This window comes from Drosophila santomea, chromosome 3R (assembly GCF_016746245.2).
Source record: "Drosophila santomea strain STO CAGO 1482 chromosome 3R, Prin_Dsan_1.1, whole genome shotgun sequence".
In the NCBI taxonomy this organism is placed as follows: Eukaryota; Metazoa; Arthropoda; class Insecta; order Diptera; family Drosophilidae; genus Drosophila; species Drosophila santomea.
In genome coordinates this window covers 13,317,292-13,344,688 of record NC_053019.2, presented here as the reverse complement: position 1 = coordinate 13,344,688, position 27,397 = coordinate 13,317,292, and the positions used below count along the sequence as shown (strand labels likewise).

The window sequence follows — 27,397 nt, the reverse complement described above, 5'->3', positions numbered from 1 at the left end:
TGTTAAACCACGCAACTTTAAGCCATTGAATTCAAGTCGACTTAATACTTTTTATTTTGAAACAAAAATAAATTTATTAAGCCCCATCGAAAAACACAAATTAAATCGATAACCTAAATAATCCGAATTTAGTTTAATTTATAGTATTCCAAAATGCAGTATTCAAATGACTGTATAGGAAATATGTGTTTAAAATATAGTTGAATTATTTATGTGGCAGGAAAAGCAAATGCATGTGCATAAATTCAGTATCAAATAGATGTATTTTTTCGGTGCGGATTTGATTCTTTTAATTTAAATAAACTTAATCTTTGCTCTTTGTTAGCAAAAGGTGTAATCCGATTATCCTTTAAGAATAGTATTTCAATCATAAGCAAGAAAGAATTTGTTGGTAATAGTTTTTTACATATTTTCCTATTAAATGTTTCAAAGCCCGCATTTAAATTTGAAATAACTAAAAGCTGGTTACACAAGTGCATACCTCGTTAGAATACAAAATTAAAAATGCAACCATCTATTAGAAAAATCGCCTTTAAGTTTGGTGGGAACCTGCCATTCTGCGAAATGCTGCTGTTGATTCTCCCATAATTTTCCCCACTTTCCTTATCCGCATTTCACTGCCGGTTGTTTTTCCTCTCAATCTGGTGCGTAACTCTTTGTGTGCATTGTGTTGCCCGCTTTTCCGTGCCAGGCCGTGTAAGTGGCGCACTTGTAACAAATTTTCCGTTTGCGTTTTCCTTTTCTTATTATTTCGCGAGCCGCCACCGCAGGATGTCGTTGGGTGGTATTTTGGGTGGGTGGTGTTAGGGGGCAGGTCCTTTTTTGCGGGCTGGGCTGTGTTTTTCGTATAACAGATTGAAGAAGATTCTCGGGGCTTTTGTGCCAGTTCGTGCTCTGGCTTTCCTTTCGATTTTCTTGTTGCTGTTGGCCAGTCATCTACTGGTGCTGCTGGTGTTTTTGTTGCTGTTGTTACTGCTGCCAGTTGCTGTTGTTGCGGCTCCTGTCTTGCCAGGAGCAGAATAAGCCAGCACAGCAGACACGTGTGCTTTTCTGCTCACTTTCACTCATTGCTCACAGCTGCTGCTTTCCGCTTTCTCTCTGCTTTTGGCTCCTGCTCCCGCTCCCGCTACTGCTTCTGCTCTCTCCTTTGCCGCTCGCTCACCACTCGCCGCTCACTGCTCACCGCTCACCGCTCACCGTGCTCTTTTCTCTTTTTTCTCTTGGCCAAAAAGGTGTGCGTGCATGGCCGCCAGGCAACTGCCACCATTTTCCATGGGTACAAGTGCCGTTACTCAGCTGAGCGTGTGTGCGTGTGTGGGTTTGGCTGTGGTGTTTGTGTTTGTGCTTGTGTTTGTGAGTTCAAGGTCATCTAGCATTTGCAACAATACGAATACAAATTCAAATACATTACGATGAGCCGCGTACATGAAAGCATCCTATTCTGTTTGTTTTTGACAAATTCGCCCGTCCTAGGGACGAAGGACATACATGCTATGAACATAATATATATAAAGATGTACTTATATTTATCTGCGTATGTTGGAGTGTGTGCGTCCGCCTAATGGTTATCCCAAATAAATTATTTGTGTAGTTCAACTAATTGACGAACATGTGGATTTAGCAAATAAGTTGGAATTTTGAAATGGATGCGAAGTGGACTTTTAAACTTATTAAACACACCACACAAAATGTAAACCATTTATGTTAGTTCCCCTCTAACTTGATTTCACTTCACATGATTTTAAAAATCATTATCTCTGGAAAAGGCTTACGAGTATGAGATACTTTCATTTGAAATGGATTAAAGAGAATTAACAATTTTTCCTCAGCAACGAGCCTTTGAAGTGCATCCCAAAAGTATGCAACGAAGTCGAGACGCCAACTTTTCGGTGCCTAAATAGTTCACTTTTGGTGCTAGTCCAAAAAGTCCTCTGACTTGCGATTGCATGCCATAGTGCGTGAGTATGTTGTGTGCCTTGCTGTGTTTGTTTGTGTGTGCGGTGGTGCCTCCTTTGCCTGTGTGTGTGCAAGACAGCTTGTTTGCTCGTTAATTGCTTCGTGTTCCGAGACGGCCAACTTATCGCTGGCTCCGTAGTTGTAGTCCTGAGTCCTGAATTGCGCCTCTAGCATTTCCAACGTTCCGCTGAATCAGTTGGGCCGCGTTGTTGTTGCTGCTGCTAACTCAATTATACACTCATTAAAACCGTATTTACATTTCGCTTATGTGTGTAAGGGAGTGAGTGAGATTTTCCGCAGAAAAACAGCACAGAAATTTGTGGCCACAGAGTAAGTGTGTTGTTGGCAATTTAATTAAAAGCGTATGCCCGAAGTACAGTAATATTTGAAAAGCGCAAGGTCGTTCCGGCGTGTAGTAAAATAATTTAACATAGTTATGCAGATTACATATATGCGTTTTCCAAATCTGTGTACTGTATAAATGGTGTTCGCATAACTCTATACGATGCATTATCCATGCGGTATTAAATTATTCGATTTGAAAACCTTTAAGCGATCCCATCTTAAATGTAAATACATTTTCTCGCTCTCCCTATCCTGTGGAAAGCGTACTTATCGACTTTGGTATGCGAACGTTTCAGGCAGCTCGTTCAATATTGTTTGCAATTCAAGTCAAAGCTCCTCGTGCCTGGCTTTGCATAAGGTTTTGACCTTAATGGAATCGAAGCAAACATAAACACAGTGGGCCAGCAAGATAAATTGGGAATGGGTTGCACGTGCCCTCGGCCCACACAAACACAGATACTCGACTATGTTGCTGCCACAAGTGTTGCTGCTGCTGTTGTGTTGCTGCCGTCGCCGCTCATAGGCAGCAATTATGGTTCGTTAGTGTGGCCCGTATTTGAAGTGTGCGACAAAGACAAAAGCCGGAGAGAACAACAACTGGGCCAACAACAAGTGCCATAAAAATTAAGTTAATAAAAGGCAACGACGAGCCGCTTTGTTCTATCACCCTGCCTGCTGTGCCCCGTGTTGTTAGAGAGAAAGGTATAATTGTTTATGAGAAAATGAAAATGTGTGAAATGTGTCCCAAAGTTTCGGTTGCTAACAGAATAGCTATACTAATTTTAATGAATTTCGATATTAGTTTTTTTGGTGAATAGTTTGGCAGAAAATGTATTCCACCCGTCATCTAGTTGTTGCTTAACTAGGGAAGTAACACAAACTTTCTATTAGTCTGACTTGCAAGGAAGAGGGTATAAGGCAGTCGACTTGCTGTTCCTTAGTTAATGCTTCTGTTTTTGTAGTGGGCACAAGTTTTTGGTTTATTCTATTTTGCACTTACTTCTCCTCGGCTTCTGAAACTGTTATGATTGCTGCTGCTGCTACTGCTGCTGTTGCTGTTGCTGCTTCTGCTGCTGCTGCTGTAGGTGTTGCTGCTGCGCCTGTTGTTGGTGTGGCTGCTGGGTCGCAGGACTTGGGGTTAATGCTGAGCGCGGTGTCCTTGGCACGGCCCCTCCATTGTGAGTCGGCATCTTGAAGCGCCGCCTGTAGTGGTAATTGTTTTTCCAGATTGGCCAGCATCCCCTTCGCGTCACTCTTCACCCAGCACTGTTATGACACGACCTCGCACGGGTTAAACATTTATTCCCCTTTTCTATTTCACAGGCACTTATTTCTTGCTGTACGATTTCATCGATTACTTCGATAAGGACGATGCCACGGCCCTGCCACGCGACAAATACCTGGAAATTATGAACAACATTTTCGGCAAGGCAACGCAAGCGGAGCGCGAGGCCATCATTTTCCAGGTGATTTTCAACTACGCATTCGCATTCAGCGATGAATAAGCATCTGCAGAAGACAGATGCACTGAAGAAAATTTGTTTTTTTAGGGACATGCGTGTCAATTTGCATAACAAAGCCTTTAAGGAAAAAATGTAATATTCATTTACCACTTCGAGTAGTTTTTCATAGAGCTCTGCATTGGCATGAATAAGTGTATATTGCGTACATTTTTCTAAGTGCACTACCCCAATCCCCCGAAGTGCATTAGTGCAACGTGCGACTGCTCCGTGTCACCAACAGCATCGCTGCATGTGCTAAGCACGTTAAATGCGACGTCAACGGAGACGGCTGGCTGATTGAATTGCATTTAGTGGCTTTATTCATTTACTCTGCCCTGTCGCCGGTTAATTTCATTTTGCGGCATTCAGCGTCAGCACTGAATATGCATTTGACAGTTAAGGCCGTACCGAATCCGGGAATAGCTGCGCAAGGATATTTTAGAGCTAGTACGGATAATCCGACAGCCAGCTTCATTGTATGGAAGACTGAAGATTTCATTCCCATTGAGTTGGCGAAAATTTTAACTGTTGCCTAGATTAAATTTAATATAGGAACCTGCCACAGTAATATATTTAATCATATCGCAGATGATCAAGAAATTTGATTGATTTTTAAGCTTACAAGACTGTATGTACAGGTTCCGCAGTGCTTCTTTAAGCAAGGAATTATTCAAAATTAAAGAGGGAAATATTAAGATAAACTTTGCTCTTCTTTTTCAGTATACCAGTTGGGAGGGTAATCCGGGCTATCAGAACCAGCAGCAAATCGGACGAGCCGTGGGCGATCACTTCTTCACCTGCCCCACCAACGAGTATGCCCAGGCTCTGGCGGAGCGAGGCGCCTCCGTGCACTACTACTACTTCACACACGTGAGTACCACATCGAGAGTGCCCACTGTACCCGGGCGAAATGACCTGCACAGCCTGGCACCCATTAAATATTTCTCAGACTTTGACACGTAAGATGGCGTTGAAGCGCGTGTGTCCGTCCAATCGGAATGCGGTCAAATGGGGCGCAAGTGGCGCAACGGCGCAAAAATCCACGTTGAAGCGACTGCAACGCAGGCAACTGCAATTTGCGTGTCATTAAAATTGCACACAAGGCTAATGGCAGGCAGCAGTCCGGCCGAGGCCCAAAGTGGATAACTGTCGCAAGGATTCGACACTTCGAAAATGTTTGCTTGTCCAGTGAATTTATTTTTTCATTATTTAAAAACAGTGGTTGTAGAAAGTTGAGTCAACTGAAGAACTGAAAACGTAAAGAATTGCGGCCTTAAGGATTCCGCCCGCGTGTCAATTTCAAGTTGTTGGTTATAGAAGGTATACAATTGTTTTCAAGGGTTTTCCAGAGCAGTTATATTAAAAATGCTGAATTTCTCTCGATGTACTCTACATTGGCTGCATCTCCAGCGGAAGCAGTTACGGCTGCGTCAAATGTCAACGCGACGGTGTGAACGTTAATTATTAATGTCTGAATGATGGTGGGGCGTTTTCAAAAGTCGAAGTAAATCAGTAAGGGTTGAACCTGCTGAAAGCAGAGCTTGCGGCTAATCAGAAACACAGAAAACGAAAGTACTGTATGCAGAATAGGGTCAGGAGCATACCCTAGTCCATTGCTTTTGACCGAGAATAACTCGAACAAGAAGACGAGTTTGCTTTTTCAGTGGTCTATTATTCATGTTTGTAAAGGTTAAAATAAGGATAGCTATCAATGAAAAATTCGCAGACTTGCGTAATTTTTTTCCGGTCTATTCATCGAACTTGCTTATTGTTTGTTTAAATAGATAAATAGATGTAGTAATTAAAGGCAAAGATTAATGGCATTTTTCTTAAGAGCTCGTTCCAAAGGCAGCAACGTCTAGGAGTAAGTGCAGTGTTACCGATTTTATTGACCAATTAATCCGTCAACCTATTGACATCGGACCTCACCATGTCCACGAAATTACAGTATTTCTTATGATTGTGATCATTAAAAAATCATTGCCAGTGAATAAAGATATCTTACCTGTTCTTTGTCATGTGCGATTTTCGTGGCGTGTCCGACCACTCCGTGTGGATTTTTCAATTAATCAAGCAATTTGTTGAAGACAACTACAACGCGTGCAATCCGTTGATTGGACTTCATAATGTCACATATTGGGTTAGGGGTCGCAGTCGCAGTTGTTCTTGCTGTTGTTGAGCTGGCAGTCAACCTTGGCCGCCATAATTATGGTAACCAAAAGTTTCACGCAACTCACGCCCACCCAAGAGTGAAGAACCCTCGCACAGACACACATACTAAGGAACGCCCCACGTTGGGCGCCAATTAAACTGTACGCACACGCACAGGCTCAGGATGTTGGCTGCGGGCAGACACAACAACTATGCAACTATACAACTAGAAAGCAGCTAAGAGGGAACAGGGCCAGAAATCGTTACTGGATCACGACCCCACGAAAGGGGCCAGGAGCATGGGAAAGCGGAGTCGACTAATGAAACTTCAATTTACGAGGTCACGGCCCGCATGCCCTGCACGTGTGGGGCATAATTTCAGTCAGTTATTTGTTTAAACGACTTTAGCTGCGGTGCCTGCTGCCGTCGATTGATATCGGCTGCTTGCAGACCCAGTTGGATCGGCCTAATGATTAACAAATACGCAGCTCTCACAATGCGTATACACAGAGAGGTCTGTATAATTTATTGATTTTCGTTCGTTGGCTTCGATTCCTTGAATACACACAAACTAATGGCTGCGATTGGGAGTCGATATTGAACTATAATAAGTGGTGATTTGGCCGAACAAATCACTGCAGTACGCAAATCAGTATTATAGAACATAGTACGTGGTACTCATACGATATACATATGTATCTCTGGTTAGTTGGTTTTGGCTTTCCTTAGAAATAAAATGCAAATATTTACTAATGTACACATAAAACTATATATCTCTATGTTCTCATTGTAATCAATATGTTTCCACATCATTCGTTAGTGTTTCGAATAGCCAATATGCTCTTCACTTCTGATGTTCGGTTAATATTTGCACCCGTTTACAGTGATAATCAAACTATTTTACCCAGCGAGTCGTTGCTCCTTACAGCTGATTGCACAATATGCAAAATTTAGTGCGTGCGGGGTGCCAGTTTGACAGCATTGTTTATACCAAATCGCGCGTTAATAATCCAATAGATCAACAGCACCAGCAGTTGACACGCAGAAGCTGACCGGTTGGTGCCACCCCCCAAATGGAAATGAGATCAAATGAAATTAGTTTTAATTACAGCCGTCAAGTTGCAGCAGCACAACTCGTAACTCACTTTGCCCATAAACGGGTCCGCGATGGGGCGACGAAGCATGGCAAATGGGGTCGCCAGCTGCTAAAGTGCCTGCCAGATTGTCTATCTGCTTGGCTGGTGACCAGGGGGTCATCCCCATCCCAATCTCCATCCGCCACTGGCCACATGCTTGACTGACCAGCTTTCCTCCCATTGTCCTCCCATGTTTAACCTCTCCTCCCAGATCCTGTTTCTGTTTCATTTCGCCATTCGCCGCTGACTACTGCAGCGTGCAACGTGCCTGGCACTTAAATAAGTTTTCCTTCTCCACTGTTTCTCCTGCTCCTCGCGTTCCTGGTGCTCCTAGTGGTTGTACTCCACTCTTCTATACTCCACTGTAGTTCACTACTACTCTCGACTTTCGACTGTGGCATTTCTCATTATGACCTATGAGTCCAAGTTTCACTGCTGTTTGCAATTTTGCGCTTAAATCAAAAAAGTTTAGTTCTCCGCTCCGGCTGCGTACAATTTTTCATTATTTGCACGAAAAGGCGTAAGGACTGCAGGACTTTTATGTTATGTGTGTACGTACTACTTTATATAGGGGACGTGTGTCCTGACAGCCAACGACCAAGTCGCATAAATTTCCAACAACTTGGCAGGAGCAGAACGAGCAGGAGAAAAAGCAGCGGCCTCGCATTACCAGAATTACCCATGGCATATCCCGGACACTATTCATTATGCGACTTGGCACTTGGCTGCCAGCCTGTCAAGGTGCAGCTCAAGCAGAGCCCGACTGTGGCCAACTCAAGTTGAATGGTTAAGTGGTTAGCCCTCAGCTTTCAGTTCTCAGCCCTCAGCCCTCAGCTCTCAGCTCTCTGCTTTCAGCTCTTGGCTAGGCCTAATGGTCAGCAGAATCGCATAGGCAGGTCTTGGTCTTTCGCTTTGCACAGGATTGCATTTTCCAAAGGGGTTTGCCTAATTAGCATTTGGGCTGGTGTTTCTGGCTCTACCAGGGAATAAAAGTCAGCACTATGGTAGCACAAAGTACACCTGGCTAGCAACTTCAAATAGACTGAGCAATGGCAGATGTTGTTTTTGCCTTTGATGTTGTTACATTTAAGTATTTTTCTAACCCTCATACAAAGTTGAAGAATAGTTCCAAGTTACTAATATATTAAAATTTAGTCACGATGTAAACGATTTTTTTACAATCAGAACTATTTTCAAATATATATTTTAGTAGTGTTCAACAATGTAGTTACTCAACTATTTATATTGTTTAGCTTAACTAAGTTGTTCTGCGTAGCTTACTTAGGTCTTGGAACACTCAACCTTCATGCTTAATCTAGCAAAATGTTTACCACTCCTCGCCGTTTCGGCCTTTTCTTTAAGAAGTAGTGCTGCAGCCATGGTCCGTACGACGTAGCGTATACGCAACGTGGTCGCCCATGCACGTACCTAGTGCAACAGCTTGTCCGGCGATTCCGCAACCCCCAGATGCAGTTGCAGTGCAAGCTGCTGTGAGATACGTGAAATGGCGCCACACGAGGGCATTTAATGCCGCTGCCTGTCAAGGGCGACAGAGTTTTGGGTCTGAAATGCTGAAACTCAGAGCTGGCAGTCGACCAGGCGTTTACTTATTTATTCATTCGTTTTTTTTCGGCGTTCCAGAGCGCTGCATGCTGCGACAATATTTACCATTAACAGGGAACGTCAGCGAGCAGGCGAACGAAAGCAAATAAATAAATAAAAAGGGTAGATGTTTATCTGCATAATTTCTGGCTGAGTTTACGACAGCGTCGCGCTGTGCTCTCCTTTTTCGACGGTCCCATTTTCACGGCTTTTCCTTGGCTTTTCTAGCCCTATCCAATTTATTGTTTGTACTCTTTTGCTTGCTTGCAGCGCACAAGCACCTCGCTGTGGGGCGAATGGATGGGCGTGTTGCACGGCGATGAGATCGAGTACTTCTTTGGCCAGCCGCTGAACAACTCCCTGCAGTATCGACCTGTGGAGCGTGAGCTGGGCAAGCGTATGCTCAGTGCGGTCATCGAGTTTGCTAAGACGGGGTGAGTTTTGAGGGCCAAGCTTTTCACCGAGAGCTTTTTCCGGTTTTATAGCAAACCTAGCCAGGTTTCGCACTCGTTTGCCATAAGAAAAGCTTTTAATAACGCCCACCCATTTCAGAAATCCCGCTCAGGATGGCGAAGAGTGGCCCAACTTCTCCAAGGAGGATCCCGTCTATTATATTTTCAGCACCGACGATAAGATCGAGAAATTGGCCAGAGGTCCTTTGGCGGCTCGCTGCTCGTTCTGGAACGATTACTTGCCAAAAGTCAGGAGTTGGGCAGGTAAGTGATAATAGCTCCTATTATATAAATGCCCCACACACTCCGATCCAAATGCGAATGATAGTACAGTCATTGTTGGAGGTTTCTTTTTGCCATTGTATTTCTCTATCAGTGTTCTTTCTTTGGCTTCTGTTGTGTTGTGTTGTGTTGTGCTGTGTCGATATCGTTTTGTGTGTATATTTGGCGTACAATTAACATAAATTTGGTATTCGCTACGATATATCGTAAAAAGCGGCATAAAGTCAGCTAATGGCTGTCGGCATCATCGGTACCACACCTTAAGACGATTCGCATGGGATTCGGTTCCCCCCGAATCGGGTTAACGCTGGACAAGCAAAACATACGAGTCCGGAGTGGATTATTCACTCAGATAATGTACCTGTGATAACAGCGATTAAAGTGCCAACCTATCCCAAGCCTTTCTTTCGAGAGTCTCCGGACAAAGACCGAGTGTCAATGGTCGTCCAAATCCGAATGTTAAACACTTACCGTTCGAATGATTAATGGTTAACTTGAAGCTGCAGAGAGAAAAATATATCTACAAATTGGTAGTTAATAGAATTGGCTTTTGGAGTAGAAAATTGATCTCAGGAAGGAAATTATTATACTATATTATATAGATTAACAGGGTTCATTTATAAAAATGTTTTAAATTTGGCAGTTCGCATTAAATTACAGAAATTGTGAATATTTCCAAAACACCTAAATGAAAATTCATTATTCATTGCTAGTTAAATGAAAAGGATATATTCCTATCAATAAGCATTTTAGTAATTATTCAAAATAAACAGTTCTTAACAAGGCTTATATAAAATAATTTTTCTTTCTGTGCTTAAGCAGTTAAAACCTTTTGAAGCTCCTTCCTTTTTCACTTAGTGGAAGTCGTGAGTCAGAGGGGCTGACGCGACTGATTCGGTGAAAGATTTTAGTTATGCTTTTGAATTTATTTCATTTATGCGTAGCATCATTCCGCCGTCGAGTTTTTAATTTATGGCAGTGTCAGCTTTTCAAAATGTGCCCATCAATCAGGAAAATGAGTTGCGAGACAGATCGGACGACTGACCGAGAAAAGAAATGTAAATATGCAGAGTCGTATAAGCCAGGCCCTGACAATGATCAATGACGAGGCCCGTAGAAGTCTCTAGTTATATAGATTAGCTGCGAGTCGGTGGGCGTTGTGGCTTTTTATGTTTGCACTTAAAGTCCTAAAAGTTGTGGGGCCATTAAAGTTTATGGGCTTTGGGTGAAAGATCACCATCGTAGAGGACCGCGCCACCAAGTCTGGCTCGCAATCTGAGCAGCAAATCGATGAGTGGCACAAAAGAAAATTACTGTCTCACAAATTAATAAAAACTTAATTTATGCTAATTAACCGTATTGGTTTTAGGAGCTAATTTTGGTTTTCAGTTTTACATAAATCCAATCGATCGGGTATGCAAATGAGCCTGGGCGAACGAACTGCGGATTTGGGGAGAGCAGCTATCTGAAAACCTCTCCTAGTGCAGATATCTCCACAATCGATCATTTGACGGGGAATTGAATATATACAAATGCACGCACATACACGTATATGAAAAGCTCCACTTTTGATCTGGCTGCGGTAAAAGTTGCCACTTAGCACCCGAAGATCTATCCCCATTTTCTACCCCCGACAGAGCAGAGCAAACAGGTTTTGTTTTGGCAAGTTAATTAATTTGCATTTGTATATGTAGCGGTGTGTTCTTTATCGCCAAGAGCGCTTGCCAACAATGCTTCCCATTTGCCTTAATGGCCATTTAAAATTTCACCCAAGATCTAGTTTGAATTAATCCCATACAATGGGAACTGGAACTTGTCGTCCTGCTGTTTCTACCAGACACGCTGGCACCTCTGCAGCGGTGGAATCGAGAAATGTCACCGGCCGCGATAAATAAACGATCGCCGTGTCATAACTCAGGCGCACGCGTTGAGATACGGATTAAAGACCTGTAGCTTGTAGATACAATATCTTTTGCATTTGTATGGCCTTTTCTCTTTCGATTCGGTGCGGTGCGGTGTGGCTTGGATCAGTTTGCTTGGCTTCGCTTCGCTCCGTTTCGTTTTTTGGCTTTTAGCGACACGTGTTTCAAATATGTATGTTCGGCGTGTTTAATTTGTATGTGGTTTTTGTTGCGGCTGTGCCAATTTATTTCTTCATTATCTGAATGGTATAATCTATGGTTTGGTCAGCCTTTTAAATTCAAATTAGCAAAAATTAAATGCACGCGACAGAGTGGCTCAAGAAATATGAACAATTCGGATATTATAAAGGCGATTTATTGCTTAGCTCTAGCCGAAGATTGATTTCGAAACTGATGTGCTTCGCTTTGTTTTATTGCCTTGCTTGATTTTAACTCATTTTGCACACTTGCACTTCACCGCACGGGGACTAAAAAAGTAAGTCGTTGAGCAAGTTATCCATGTACTTTGGGCAGCGGGCTGAAATACTAAATGAAATAAGTCTAAAAACCAAACACTTTGCGGGTCTTTGGGCCTGGTTTAGCGTGTTGAAATCTGATCGCCGGCCGGGCCATTTGAAGTTTTTATCTTGTCTGGTTTGTTGCGGCCAAACAACTTTCGAATGAATTAGCACACGATTTTTGACTTAATCTACGTTTGCATAAATGTAAAAAAAAATTATGATACGACCATGCAAAGCAGTTCGTTCTGCGGGACTTTTTGACGGTCCAAGGTAAGTTGACCTAAAGATCTCCCAAAATTTTCTTTTTTTTCCCAATGCACCGCAACTCGCACTTGTTTACTTGCCTCTCTTTTATTTGAGTGTGCTCTTTCATGTCCATATTATTTTATTTGTTTGGCTTCATATGATTTCTTTTGAACGATAATAAGGCTGTGGATTGGAATATAGTGCTATTTATAGAGAGATAGAGGATAGATCATGTCTTGGGAGACTTTTTCCAGAATTGCCCACATACTCGTACATACACTGTCATCATTGCCCCGCCCACAATCTGTGCTTGAGTATAAACAACATTATCTTTTTCTTCTACTAGATACTTGCGATGGCGGTTCGGGAAGTGCTTCCATATCCCCAAGGCTCCAGCTCCTTGGAATCGCTGCTCTGATCTACATCTGCGCCGCATTGCAAACCAAGAGGGTTTTCTAAAAGAAACCCACTCCCGGAAAATACCACACATACACACACACTGGAACACACCCACACTCCATCACAGCCACAACCACACACACTTAAAGTTAGAACACGTTAATAATAAAATTTAGCAGAGGGAAACCAAATTTTTAGTAGGCGCAGACATTTGTGTAGGAGCAGGTGATTTGTTTACAGAACTTAGTAGGATCGGTTTGAGCAATTCGATGGCAATTGCTGAACATTTGTAAATTAAACTTAGAGCTCTACGCACCCTTAGGCAGTCGAATGGTCGGGTAGGGTCCTTCGAAGAACTCCATGCATCCTGGCCAGACTCCAAAGACCACTGTAGCCACATGCCACATGCCACGCGCCATAGGCCAGGCCCAAACCAAATTGTTTTTTGTGGAGCACAATGCTAAATCGCTTAATTTGAAGAATTGGCCAAGGGATAGGCGAAATTTTTGATAAATATTAATGCAGATAGAACTAAAATGTTTGTCATTTTGCCTTTGGGGCAGCCAAAAAGAAACAAAGATTACAGATACTCGTTTACCGAACGGAAAACTCGCTCACATGACAGACACTTTTTTGCCATGGCCACATTCTTGAGCGATATTTGAGCGCATTTAATGGCACAATTTTAGCATTCAGTTCAAAACCGAAAGAAGTCCTTGTTGCCTGAAGATAGTTGGCCAAATTGCATTGGTTTCATGCTTAGGCTGAGGGTTCGTTTGATTTCGATTCACATTCCCAAGGAAAACTACACAAGAAAAGTGTAACCACACGAGATTCTTATGAGAAAACCTAAATGGAAATTTTCGGAAAATCAACAATTGTATTGTACAAAAATTGGCATTGGTTTTTTAGAAGATGAAAAATAGAAGTTAAAACCAAATAAAAAAAATCGGATTAGTAGCCTCAAAACAAGCACTACCCAAGACAAATTTTTCAAAACGAACAAAGCGAAACAAATTGTAATAAAGAATCGATCGAAAATGAGGTTTAAGCATAGTACGGGGCAAAGACGAAGATGATATTTATAATGCAAAACATATCAGTATATTATTGTATTTGTACTAAACGTTTTACAAATTGGCTTAGTGAGAAAATTGGACGGAGGAAAATGAAATGATTTAATACTAAATAATGGTAATTAGAAATTTTATACACATAGCGAAATTGGATCAATGATTAACACAAAACGTATTGTATGATGAGTAACGTATATGTACTTGGTATGTCTATATCTATAAATAAATATTATTCAAAACGTAAATCCAGAAAATGAAAGATCATTGTCAACCCTAGAGTTCAGTGTGTGTCGCAGACTAAATGAGAGCTAATGAGTAAAAATAAAAGTAAAATTAAAAGTAAACGTAATCGTAATCGTAATTGTAACCCGTAATCGTAACCGTACTCTGTAATCGTATTAAAGGCATATCAATATGTATTAACTATGGAAATCGAAAACCTTTCGAAATTTACTAAGGTAAGCCACACTGATATTAATTAAGTTATTTTTATCAACAATTATTATAATACCACACACTATCTGATAATACATAGATTCAACAAGTATTAGACTTATGAAGAACAACAGCATTAACTGTTTGCTAACATTTGAAAGTTTTAAAACCAACCAAATAAAATAAAAAAAAAGAAAACCCAAGAAACCCAAACCAAAAGGAAAACCACATGGAAAAACCAAATCAAATAAACGATTATTGAATTGTATTGTATTAGGTATGAACTGTGGTCAAGGCCTACTGAGCGATGTTCGCTTTCAACTGTAGCATCTAGGAAAATTTATGTGACCCTCTAGCCAGGTGACGAATGCACTTAGGACACTGTATTCGATTCCGTTATATCTGATACTACTCGTACTCAACACCAATGCAAGCAACGATAGCAAGCCACTCACTTAGAAATCTCCCCATAGTTATACGACAATTGCACCACGATTAACGAATAATTCAACAATTGAGCGAGAAGCGAATCGGAAGAATCAGCAGATCCACAAGGCATTCCTAAGTTATGCATTACTTGAAATACTTCTTAAAGGGTTAGACAGCAAGACAAGAACAACTAACAAAATGAAACAAAGCAAAGAAACAAACAATTAAACAAATAATAACACTGCATGATGCAAATTAATAACTTAAACAAAAGGATTTTTTAAATATATGTGGAACATTTATATTTTTATACCATGCAAGAAGCGAAATGAAAACAAAAACCGAAATTGCGTAAAAGGAGGTATTAACAAACGATAAATAACTTTAAAATTTTGTACTAAGCCATTGTCTAAAACTGTGGACACGAAAAAGTGTGAGACGAACTCCAAGATGACTAGCTTTAATCCCTATTCCCTATCCCTATGATTGCACCACGTTCGCCTCTTAACCGAAACATAAAAAAAATTGAAAAAAAGTAATAAATCTAGGTATATAAAGTAACCGATTCCAAGACTAGACTTGATAGTTAATCCATTCTGTAGTGACGAGTGGGCCAAAGCGAGTGCTGCCTGTGCCCCGACCACGCCCACTTGGCCGGCCTCCAAGGTCTGGTGGGATTCCGAGGTCAGAGGTCACCGAAGGCAGTATTTACTGTGCGTCCACTCACGGTGAGCATAGAGTTAATAAATATCACACAGAAAATACACCAGTTCACCGTGTATTATGCCTTCTGCCTTCGAGAAAAGAGAAGTGAAAAGTACTCATTCTACGACTACGTTTACGATATTACCATTTATATGCATTTCCAACCTCCCCACTTATTTTCGTCTCACCCGAAATTAGGAATATTTTTTTGTCATTTTGCATGGTTTTCGGCTCAAGCCAAAGAATTGACAATATAATATTTCGCCTTAGAAGCAAAGGAGCAAACGAATTAAAGACAAATTCCAAGTGTTATGCTTATAGATCTAAATTTTTATACATGGACATGGACATGGACACTTCGTCGTCTGATTTTTTGGTAAACGTGCACTAATCGCTACTAGTATGATTTGTACAGATTATTGCTTTCGTTGCGGTTCTTCCAGGTCATCTTTATAACGTATATTATATATATTAATGTAAACGATAGGACAACCACACACACGCACCCACTCACTCACACGAACACATCTCAGTGTGCTTTTGCTGTAGTAGTCTGCCAATTGTAAAAGAATTTATATATAAACGAATCGAAACGGAAACGGAAACGGAACCACTCATATTCTAATTTATGATAATAATGAAAGCATGCTGGTCACACTTAAACACACACGCATACCCCCAGCACACACAGCAAACCAACACAGACACACATGCACACACAGCCAGAAACTCTTCATAGAAGGACGAAGCGTAGGAATAGGAAATACATGAGCAGGATCCTTAGACGGTTGACGTGTTTGTGTTTTGTATAAAACAGCGAATACGAAACCAAAGTAGAGGAGACATAGTTCAAGTTTTTGTTTATTGTGTATTACGAACAAGTTAAAAATTGTATCAGCTACGACATCTGATAATAAAATCGAAATCTAGGTGGTAGACAAAACTCTCTGTACAATGTAATAAATATGTTGATTGCTATACAATAGACTACAGTACACACTCACTGAGGGCAAGATGAATATAAATCTGAATCTGATAAAGTTAAAACATATAATACCAGAAAACTGAAGAAACCAGGCACAGAAATGCATTTGACATCACAACAATTCTCACAATTAGTCTTAAAGGCAGAGGAGAGGTTTAGTAAAATAAATACAGAGTCTTTTATGTATAAAAATCAGATACATATCAATATATGGCCTATGGTTTATTTAGTTTAATTATATATTATGAATAACACACTCAAAAGCAGCAGGTGTGCAGTAAGGCTCTGATTTATGACTTTTTAAGTAGGCAATTTGTATAAATTAAGCAGCAAGCAAAACAATACAAGCAGATACAAGCCAGAGAACGGAAAACAAAAAACAAATTGTGGTTAAATATGTGTTCTTACTTGTTAGTGGTAATAAAACAAAAGTAAAAGTTTAACAAACGCAAATTAAGCAACCAAACTGTAATTATAACTGTTAGCTTTTAATCATGCCAAGCATTTTCCGTTCAATTCCCCCAAATTTCGTTGCGAAAACTCGCTTGAAACTCTATGTTTTCACTTAGAACACACGGATTAGCTTTTATTGCAAACTGTAGTCGAAAACACACTCAAAAACACACTCACACACCCATAGGAGCACCCACACGCCGACAACTGCCCGTTTGAGTAATGTGTAATGGCTATGGAACTACTTAATGGCTAACAAACACTCGCCGCGGGCAGCACTAATGCAAATAAAGTTAAAAGGTAGCTAAAAATAACAACTAAGACCACTTTTGCTCGAGCAAAAGAGCAAAAGTCACGAGCAGATCGAAAATTAATAAATTGAAACTCATAAAAGTGGACACAGACACCCAAACACATACAGTTAGTACAATGGCAGCTCCAAAAGTCCTCATCTTGTGTTCCAAATTTGAATATATATTATATACATATGATTTGATGGCGACGCTTTAGTGTTCAGCAAAAGTAAACAAATATGAAACCGAAAATTAATGCAGAATTCTATTTAATGTATATGATGATGTTTGTTTGTGTGTCAGTGACGGAACGTTGTTAACGATTATATTATAATTATAATTATTATTGTCGCAGAACTTACTTTAAATTCAAGGAAGACGAAATGGAAGATCATTTCGCGCAGACGACAGATAACATATGCAAAACATAATTGCTGTTTTAAGATATTAACTATATATAAATATATATATATATATATATATATATATACAGACATACATCTAGATTGAAAATATGACATGAGCATACAAAATGTAGGGATCATTTTACTGAATATTATATACATACTACTACATATAATCGAAACCAAAAACAATTCTGCTAAACAAAGAAAAATAAAACCACAATTGAAATGCTAAATGTAATACGATTACCGAAACTCAAGAGAAAGTATGAAACTACCAAGAGAAAAAGTAATGTGTAAACAATTGAAACCCGCATTGAGGCAGCATAAAGAATACAAAAATTTAAGTGAAATTATATTACGAAATATATTGTATATCGATACAAGATGGATACAAGTAAAATACAAATAAAACTCATGTATCATGTACTAAACAAACAGCAATTCGCTTTTATTTCCCGCCCCGGCCGTCGATCATTTCCCAATGGCATTTGCACTTCTGCCCACATTTTTCCATATTTTTCCAGTAAGTCATTATCGGCTTCAGGAAGCGCCTCTCATCTGAGACAACAGCTCTATCACTCCGACTTAGTGGCTGCTAATTACACGGCACTTTGCATTTGCATTATAAAACTGTCAATAAAACTGAAATGATAAACACCAAATAAAATCGCGTACCTACCTACCGCTCGGCCAGCTGAAGTGCAGAAAACTTAATTTATGATGCATATAAATCCACAATTATGCCGCCACTTCCGCATGCCGACTGCAGGCCGAAATATGCAAATTAATCACGGCAAATTAAAACGAAAGGTGCCCCATAAAAGCCCATGGTGACCACAGTGCCGCCGCCCGTCTCCCTAATTTGCGTGCCAACATTTGTCAATTTGCCCGGGGTTCAGGGCTCCGTTTACGGTCGCCATTTCGCATCCGTAGTAAAAGTTAAAGTGGCCCCGACCCGAGACTAAGCCTGAGCGTTGTGGAAAGTCGATCTCATTTGGGTTCAGTGGGATAACGAATATCTCATACTCTGTTCGGGAATCATAGCAAAATTATTTACCTTCCAGATTATTTGCGTATATAAGTGTATGTATACAGTCGTGAATATTTCTTTGTGAATTATATTAAAATTTATATTATTGATGCAGATATTATGGTGGCTTCGTATTATCTTACATTCTTGAATTTTAAATTTTATATTTATATCGATGTCCGATAGAGACAACTTTCTAGTAAAAAAAATATATGTATATATATCCAATTCAACTGAAGGGAAGTAGTAGAGTTTCAAAAGCTTGCGAAAACCGAAGGACCTTTTCTTAAAAGAGTACGCAAAGGAGGAGGGTGCATTGTCATTAGGGCTCGGTTCCCAACGCGTTCTGGTAGTCAAAAGAGCCGACAGCTTTGTAAATGCAAATTAGACCTGCAGTCGGCGGATACATTTGAGTATTTGAGTAGATAGTCATTAAGTCTCTTTATGCCCGGTATATCTAGTGAAGTTTATGTTATTTTTGTATCTATTGCAGAATTTGCGCAGCGGATAACCCACGTGGCTACCTCAGCGTTTGTCTACCTGAAGACCTGGCTAATTAGTGGCTAAAGGAAGTGTTATGTCCATACCTCTAACCAAAATGTTAATAGCTATTCAGGGCACTATTTGAATTACTTCCTCGGAAAGCAACGGAAAGTCTGATTGAAGTATAGTTAGGCTAAGAATCGGAAAACAGTGATAATAATTTGATAAGGAGACTGTAAAACAGACAGGATATGGAGAACAAGTCGAATTTAGGAATCCAAGGCTTCGAAAAGCAGTTTTAAACTGAGTAGTTTTGTAAGATATTGAAAGAGGAAAAGTGCTGGACACCCTCACACGCTTTGAAACTCGTACTTCCCCCGCTTAGCTTATTCACTAGAAAAACGAATAAAATTGTTCCACTTGATTGATGCAAACTCTGGCTATTTGCGAAGTTTTGTGTATTTCCGTTTCTAGCCGGTTTCACAGACGCCATTACTTAGTTTTAATTGATCCGCGGACAATCGGCGAGCGGACTTAATCTTCAGATCAAATAGGTTTTTACACGCGAAAGGCAGCAGCGGCAGCAACAGCAGCCTTCAACCTGACATATGAATAATTTAAATTTCGCTGTATGCCGTGCTGCGACTCGATAAACCAACCGAGATGAGAAGTTAAGACGTGAAGCCAACTCGAACTCGGATGAAATCGATGAGCCATAGCCGGCGCAGACTTCTTGGCAGCGTTCCTGTCCATTGACCCAGCATGGAGCCCCGAAAGAAACCCTCGTAAACCAGCTATCAGATGGTCCAATGAGAAACGCTTGGCCCGTCATAATACGCCGGGATAAAAGGGGCATTCTATATATGTGCATATACATAGGTAACACTTCTACATATATTGGCCAGATAAATGAGCCAGCGCACGGCGGAGACAACCAGTCACCACTTGTCGTAAATCTTCAGGCCGGCTTTTTCAGTGGGGATGGGTTTGGGGATGGGCCAGCTAATTCTTCAATAGAAACAGAACCTGTTTCCAATTATCGTTTTGCATTTGGTCGCCTGGACAGGCTTTCGCCGCCAACTGCGTTTGGCTATGGAGATTTCGACGGAAACGTGGCTAGATGGTCCGCTGCCGAAGCAAATTGGTAGTGTCAATTAACATATATGGGCTGTGGCCAAATGATGCTGCCAAAAATACAACAAAAAGCTCTACCAACCCAGCTGCACAGTGACACACAAACGAAAATAATATGGTTAGCCCTTCGATCTAGCAGAAATAGAAGGGGATTCCGGCGACCTGGAATCATTTAAAGTCGCCAATCGCTAATGACCTGCCCATCTACAACCAATTAAATGTTCACAGCTTTTCGCGATAAGTATTGGGAACTTGCCGCCTCGAGGCCACTGTTCCTGGGACTCAAAGAAGGTGTTGGGCACGGTCCGTCCAACTGAAACCAATTAGCAGGTGGCTTCTACAAACGATGACCAGTCGCAGACTGGAATGGTCCATCGGGGCGGGGAAATACTCTGAAAAAGAAAGGTTAGGTTTGGGACCAATTACTTTTTTTCGAATATAAAAAAACCAAAGACTACAAACTGACTTAACTTTGTAAATAATATCTGAAACTAAGATGTAGGATATTAGAACAAATTTTGATTTTCATTTAAATTAATTTAGCTTATAATTTAATGGTTCCCTTGACGTCTTTTAAAACAAGACATTTTTAAAAATGAAAATTTGTTGTAGCATTTAGTTTTTTGAAAACTGTTTAAGATATTGTTTTAAAGCTAAATGCCATCAGTTCTTAATTAAAAGTAATTAGTCTTTCATGGTGCATTTAATGGGGTAACAATAAAGAAACGGCAGCATCTCTATTTATAAGATTGTTTATGGCCACACTAATTCGCAGGTGAATGAATGACTCGCTGGGCAAACATTGTGATTCGATGGAAATTGTCAAGCTGCGTATAATGCGCCATCAAAAACAATTATAGTAATGTCTTGTGCAAATGTTTTTAGCCACCTTCGACGTAATCTAAAGCTTAACCGCTGACGCAGTGTGCGAAAACCAAGTTCAATGGAATTGTTTATGTCTTCGCAGCTGAGAGAAATGACCAGTTTGCCTCGAAAACACCACCCACACGTGCCAAATATTTAACTTGACTGTGTAACGCAAGTTATCAGGTTATCTAGTTGGCCAAATCCAGGGTACACGCGTCGCTCCAAGCGTGGAAGATTCATTGCCAAGTTCGTTGGCACTTCCGGAAGGTCAGGAGAGACAGATAATGGGCCACAAATCATACCACAATTGTGTGGCTGTTTACAGAATTGGCCATGGGGCTGCTTATATAGCCCAGGGTCGATCTTCTATCGATCTCGGCTGTTGGTATAATGGTTTGTCGCCCCATCGCCAAATATGGGATATTTAACACGGTGACTCAGTTTTTGTTATTGGGATTCCTCATTTGCTTGGTCTTCAACTCGCTAATCGTACAGATAATAAAAGACATTTTCTAAGAGAAAGAGTAATGTCATGTTTCTTAATCCTTTTTGATGGTGAAAATCATTTTTATCTGACCACTAATGCATGATCATCCTTGACATCGAATAGTATGTTTTTGAGCGAAATCTTAGTTTGGTATAAAATAACGATAATCGACAGGAAGGTATGATCGCATTGATTTGTATAATATAATAGTTCTGTTCATTCAACACTCACTACACATCCAGAACAGATCGGTTGGCAGCTGTAGAACAGTCAAATAAATTTTTACCCTGAACACATTGTATTTTTTTCATGCGAGAACAAGAGTTTTAAAAATTTATCATTTACGATTCGGGACCCGCAAAATTCACGTGAATGTTGAGGACCATCCAGACCAGTGCTGGCCAACCGGTGCGTTGCCTGGCCACCTTCGGCTCCAGATTCACGTACCAGAGCCAACCGATGTCGCAGCTCCGCGTGGAGAACCACTACCAGGTGCTGAACGTGCCCGTGGGCTCCAGCGACCGGCAGATTAAGCTCGCCTTCATAGAGTTGTCGAAGAAGTACCATCCGGATGCAAATAGCCAGACCAGCGACTCGGAGGTCTTCATGAAGATCTGCGAGGCCTATCAGACGCTGCATCGGCAAAATTCCAGGCAGATCTACGACTCCAGACTCCGGATGCAGAACCAAAACAAATCTCCGCAGGAATCAACGTTTACCGGAAGACGAGTCTATACGGTGTGGTCGCAGTATCAGTCCGCCGTCCGGAGCAAGCAGATGGGAAGGGGTTCCCGGCGGTTTGGGGGCGTAAAGCCGAGCATCTTCAAGGGAAAGATGGTCAACAAATGGCTGCCCATGCCAACGACCTTTGATGACCTGAAGCGGTTGGGGCTTAAGGGATCGTGGCACGATGAATACTCCTTTCCCAATAGTCCTATTTTCTACCTATACATAGCTGGATTCTTTTTGGTGGGTGGACTGGTTCTAATGGACGTGATCGGTAGATTCCAAGAGCAATCATCCGTGGAGAAGGACATCGAAATCTTGCTTAGCGAAAAGGATCTGGAGACTTCAACAACAACACATCCAATCCCTCTATCTGCATAATTTTTCTATCTCATCCATATGCATAGATCATTGTCTTCGTTGTACTCCCTGGTCTCGTTTGAAAGAAAAATATATAAATCTGTTTGTTAATTGTGTGAATCTCTCTGTGAAACTACATCTTAGTCTGGCAGGCTGATTATGCATAATTTGTCATTCCAGCATAACCGATCGGATTGTACAAACAAGTTTCTCGCGACTCACGACTTCTAGTTTAGTTTTCAAGCTAATTAAGAATTATGATGTGTAGCGCTTTTGCTTTTCATCCTACCCTAGGAAAAGGGGTACTTGGAAACTGTGATGACGTTAAAAGTTTTTTGTCCCATCAATGACGTATTGAAAAATATTTGTAACGTTTATAAGCTATTTGTCTAGTTCTTTTAATGACCATGTTCAAATATTTATAGATACGATCAAAATTTATTATGTTCATTAGACTTTTCTGGTGACTTAAATGAGTTTTTTGAACAGGTTAAGTTTAATCAGATTAAACCTTTCATAACATTGGCGTAAACATCGCAAGACTTCCGTGCTTCCCCTACTCTTCCAAAAAACTATTTGCAATCACTGAAGAAAAGTACTAAAAAAAGATAAAGAAATAAATATCTAGATGCAAAAACTCCCAATTAAATAACAATTCACATTTTTGTGAAACTTGTATTGCAGGCTATATGGACTTACCTTAAAAATATATATATATATATATATATATATATGCTTTACATACCACAAATACCATATTTTCCGCAGTGTAATTCGGATCCAAGCACCTCTCACACTCGGATTATATCTGATACCGTATCTATACATCGCGATCCCGTTCGGGTTTCGCTGAACTTCCGCGCTTTGACCTTTTCTGAAACGGCGGGCAGACGATCCCCAGATAATAGATACGTTTGGCTTAAGTATGTTCTATTATGATGCCATTAAATGGAACGTACAGTGGCAGCCGAAACTCTCAAGGCGAGCGAGTGGCGGCTCTCACATAAGTCGGGTCTCCAATCAGAGGCAGATATGTACGAGTATATTCCGGGCTTGTTAGATTCGCCGGACCACCAATGGTTCCACCGTGGCACCGTTAGTCAACCAGTAATAATAGTTTTGTTAATTTGTGTATTGTATTCCCCTGTCTATCCGCTTGTTTTGCTTTTTTCCGCCTGACAGAAATTGATAAATTATGATCGGTGCTTAGCTTTGATTAAGTTGTCGTGTCGCTCTTATGAATTCATCGAATGTCAAAGGCAGAGGCAGCTGGGGCGAGAGATCAAATGCGCTGATATAGTTAAACAGCCACCAATGCGAATTTTGAATTTTCAACTCTCAGATCGCAAATAAACAAAAAACCGATGCATAAATCAATATTCGCACCGAGTGTCGAATCGCGCGCATGCGCAGCGGAGCGGCGCGATAAAGAGCGTTAAAATTATGTTCTGTCGCCTGGCTGCGCAAAATAAATACATACAGCGATCGGACCCATAATGAAGCCTATAAAAAGACGGGGCGAAATCGGCTCAGCAGGCGCAAAGTGAAAAAAAATCACCGGATCACAAAAAATGGTCAAAATTTATTGTACGCTGACGGCTTTTTAATGAAAAAACGCTGGCTACCAAAGCGAATTAATGAAGGTGTGTGCGCATATATCCCAGTTTCCAGGTCCCTGATCCCCCCCTTCGAAAACCCTCATCAATTTCTGCGCCGGCACAAGTTCAAAAAAAGAAGAAATAAAATAAGAAAGAACCACAAGCGCAGACTGATCAGCATATGAATCGATTTAGCATAAGAATGAAAACGTTTCTCTAACGAAAATTGTTTACTGTTTTACGACATCGGGCAGTTCATTCATTCTCACACGTGTTGGACTTATTTTCCCTGTTTTATTATTTTTCTTGGCCAAAAACATCGAATTGATGGAGCAGCTCCCATTACCATTATCATTCCGATTTTGATTTCGATTTCGATTCCGATTCCGTAATTTGTTAATGGAGCTTTCGCCGTTCACAGCTTCGTTGTGAACTCAACCAGTATGACATTTTAATTATGCGCCTGTCAGCCAGACTGCCTGGCAGACGGCTTTCAATTGCAATTAATTATATTTTAATAATAGCCGTTGACCCCGGTGGGCTGAAAAAAGTAATCTAGTATATAAATGTTTTGTCACACATGGAGAACATGGAGAACTCAACCACAAAGCAGGCGTTTCGCATTCCTATCCAATCTGCTCTGAATAAAGTTGTGTTTTTGAGTTATCACCCGGATCAGTTGGCGAACCGTCATTTATCTCGGCCTCCGGGCTTGCCCCAAATGTATTCCTTATTTATTGTTTATTTTGCCTAAGAAAATGTTGATCATCAGTCAAGCTGGGGAAGATTTATGGCAGCGGAAGCGATTGCACCTCCACGACGAGGATGCGTTGATGACACTTGACACCTGCATTGCCAAGTGGCGCATCAACAGCAAAAATAATAATAATAACGATATCAGCCTCAATGGCAGTTTCAGGGCCGGAATCTGTATAGTTATGAGCAAATGTCAATTGGCAATCATATTCGCCAGCCGAGAGCAGAGTGGTTCCGCAAGGCGATCTCCGCGATAAACAAGTGACTGATTAGAGAAATTATCAGTAACCTTCGCTCGTTATATCAGCGAATGGAAAAGCCATGTTAACATCGCTCCCTATTTACAATGAATTGGCTGATGACCTTATTGGCGCCTCTCTGACTTTCTAACCAATATCTATCTATGTATATCTAGAAGTTTAAAATATATAAATAGCTTGTGTTCAAGGCGAAACTCGTTTATTCTTTGAGGCCAATAAATTGGTGACTATTTTTGGATCGCTATAAACATTATCTACTTGAAATTGTTTTTGGACACTCCCAAACATCTCCCACAGTTCTATAAAACTGGTATAATAGCCTCTAATTTGTGAGAATTTTCTAATTAATATTGCTTTTGGCTATATATAATAAAATTGCTCAATTACCCGATTTTTAGGTTTATGAATTATGAATCAAGTTGATGCCATCATCGTGAACCCTTTAGTTTATGTAAAGCCGTAACTTAAAATTTCCATCAATCCCATAACGGCACTAACTGAAATCCGGTGATATTTCTCCATCGGAGTGAATCAGTGAACGATTCACTTTCCTTGCATCGATTAAAAACAACTGGGTCGCCTGAGTCACTTACGCCGAAGCGATGACTTTATAAAAAATTAATATGCAACCGTCAGGATTTCAGCGGAAAGTACTGACCGCTTCCGACTTGTGAAGTCTTGAGTGGCTGAAACTAAAGATACAATGGAGGAATGAAACAAGTTGGTCCAGTGGGTGGCAGCCGATGTCCAAATGGACAGCACACGCGCAACGTAGGAAAGACATTAAATTGAGTCATAAAACTAAACACAAAGGCAAATCGAAGGAAGAACTTCGGAATCAGAAAAAGAGCTACAACGATAACCGCCGGATGATGCCAAGTGCTGTTAAATTGAGTTAAATGAGGTGTTGGGAATTTTTTACTTCGCTTAACATGCACGATTGTGCCTACATACATACGTATTGTACGTACATACGCAGGTTTATTGAAATGCAAACACCGACTGCCGAGAATCGACAATCGAAGGCCAATAATGTTTGCCTAAATCTTAAATCTCGGCGCTGCATGGGTATTGTACCAGCACAAATATGATCACACATCACACTTGAGTAGGAAATGTAAACTAGCCCCGAGACAAAAACATCGACAACCTGGGGAGCAACAGCGAAGAGGTACATCAAAGAACACGTATCGGGCATATGTTTATTTCATATTTCTGTAGAGCATAATTTTTGATATTTATGTAGTTTTCGCGAAATAAAATAAATCAGAAGCGCAGCGAAGACGTCACTCCCGATGCCCCATCGCCGATCACTTGCCTCCGTTCTCCGTTTTCCGATCTCCGATCTGCGATCGCCAGTCGTCGGTTGCTGCTTGCTGGTCCCTGGGATTGGCAACTGCAACTGCCACTGCCACTGGGATTGGGCTCGAATCTGGGAATGGGAGGAGGTCGAGACCGAGTCCGAGTCCGAGTCCGATTCCCAGCCCGAGTCGGAGACCGAGATTGGGACCCTCACCCAAAACGTCATGTGTGGCATCAGCATGGTCAGCGGCATCGGCGGCACTAAAACGAGGTGAAATAAACAGAACCAGTTAACAGTGGCCACACTTAAAAAAACAACGATTATAAATATCTTATGAATGAATGGGTTTTATATTTTGTTTGTACATTAAACGGTTTAAAGGACATGTATCTATGCTTTTCCTTAAAACCTGGATATACCTGGAAAGTTTGAAGCATAAATGGCTTAAAAAAAATTATACGTTTTCCTAATTTTTGTTTCGAATCCAAACTTTTATTGGTTTCAGTGCATGAATAGGGCTCCTTTGGTTAAAAAAAAGGCTCAGCTCTGCGATTCTGGGCCGGCGCAATCGTTTGTACTTGTTAATGGCTTTGTACGCGTAATTATTTTGGCAAGAAGCCGGCCAGTGCGAAGCGGAAATGCGCGAGGCAAAAGCGAACAGGGTCAGTTCAATGGGCAGACACAGATACAGATACTCGTGCATACATGACTGCCCCACTAGCGATGATGGTGAAAGGATCAAGTGGCATTTGTTCTTGTGCGCGGAGACTGTGCATTTAATTGGGTGTTTTTATTGGTTTTTAATGATACGCGAAATGATCGAAGCTTCGACTGCCTGCCTGCAGGGCACCTGCTCGTCGATTTCGCGGGTTTCGCAGATTTCCCAGCGACCCGGCCAGCTGCCACGCCCCCGGCGAAGGCGAAGGCGAAGGCGAAGGCGAGTGATTGTTGCCGAACCAGCAGGATGATTAATATAAAGTTCAATCTTCAATTTCGCCGGCTGAAAAACGCAAAACACAGTATTGGATCTTACTAACGGCCTCATCCGAAGCAACATGTTGCTGCTGCGTTGGCAACAAGTTGCTGTCGCGTAACTGCGACTGCGCGGCGTTTTTTG

The 27,397-nt window shown here is 41.1% G+C and overlaps 2 protein-coding genes across 3 annotated transcripts in view; both read left to right on the top strand.

Moving 5' to 3' along the window:
- The window catches only part of LOC120451044 (acetylcholinesterase), a 68,719-nt gene extending 49,542 nt beyond the window's left edge, over window positions 1-19,177 (top strand). The window contains exons 5-9 of one of the 2 annotated variants that reach the window (XM_039634399.2): window positions 3,625-3,767; window positions 4,524-4,673; window positions 8,963-9,126; window positions 9,245-9,408; window positions 18,800-19,177. In XM_039634399.2, coding sequence (XP_039490333.1) covers window positions 3,625-3,767; window positions 4,524-4,673; window positions 8,963-9,126; window positions 9,245-9,408; window positions 18,800-18,873 — 695 coding nt within the window. In that variant the 3' untranslated portion in view covers window positions 18,874-19,177. Of the gene's footprint in view, window positions 1-3,624; window positions 3,768-4,523; window positions 4,674-8,962; window positions 9,127-9,244; window positions 9,409-12,440; window positions 17,698-18,799 lie in introns of those variants that run through there. The other variant, XM_039634398.2, reaches the window with a different exon arrangement.
- A 2,319-nt stretch (window positions 19,178-21,496) lies between these two features.
- Window positions 21,497-22,474, top strand: LOC120451921. The gene has a single exon (XM_039635934.1). It carries the CDS (start codon window positions 21,650-21,652, stop codon window positions 22,382-22,384), a length of 735 nt encoding a protein of 244 aa, XP_039491868.1. The 5' UTR covers window positions 21,497-21,649; the 3' UTR covers window positions 22,385-22,474.
- The last annotated feature ends 4,923 nt before the right edge of the window (window positions 22,475-27,397 follow it).

Excerpts from the sequence above, each read along its gene's own strand:
- LOC120451921 (XM_039635934.1), top strand. The coding sequence starts at position 21,650 with ATGTTGAGGACCATCCAGACCAGTGCTGGCCAACCGGTGCGTTGCCTG.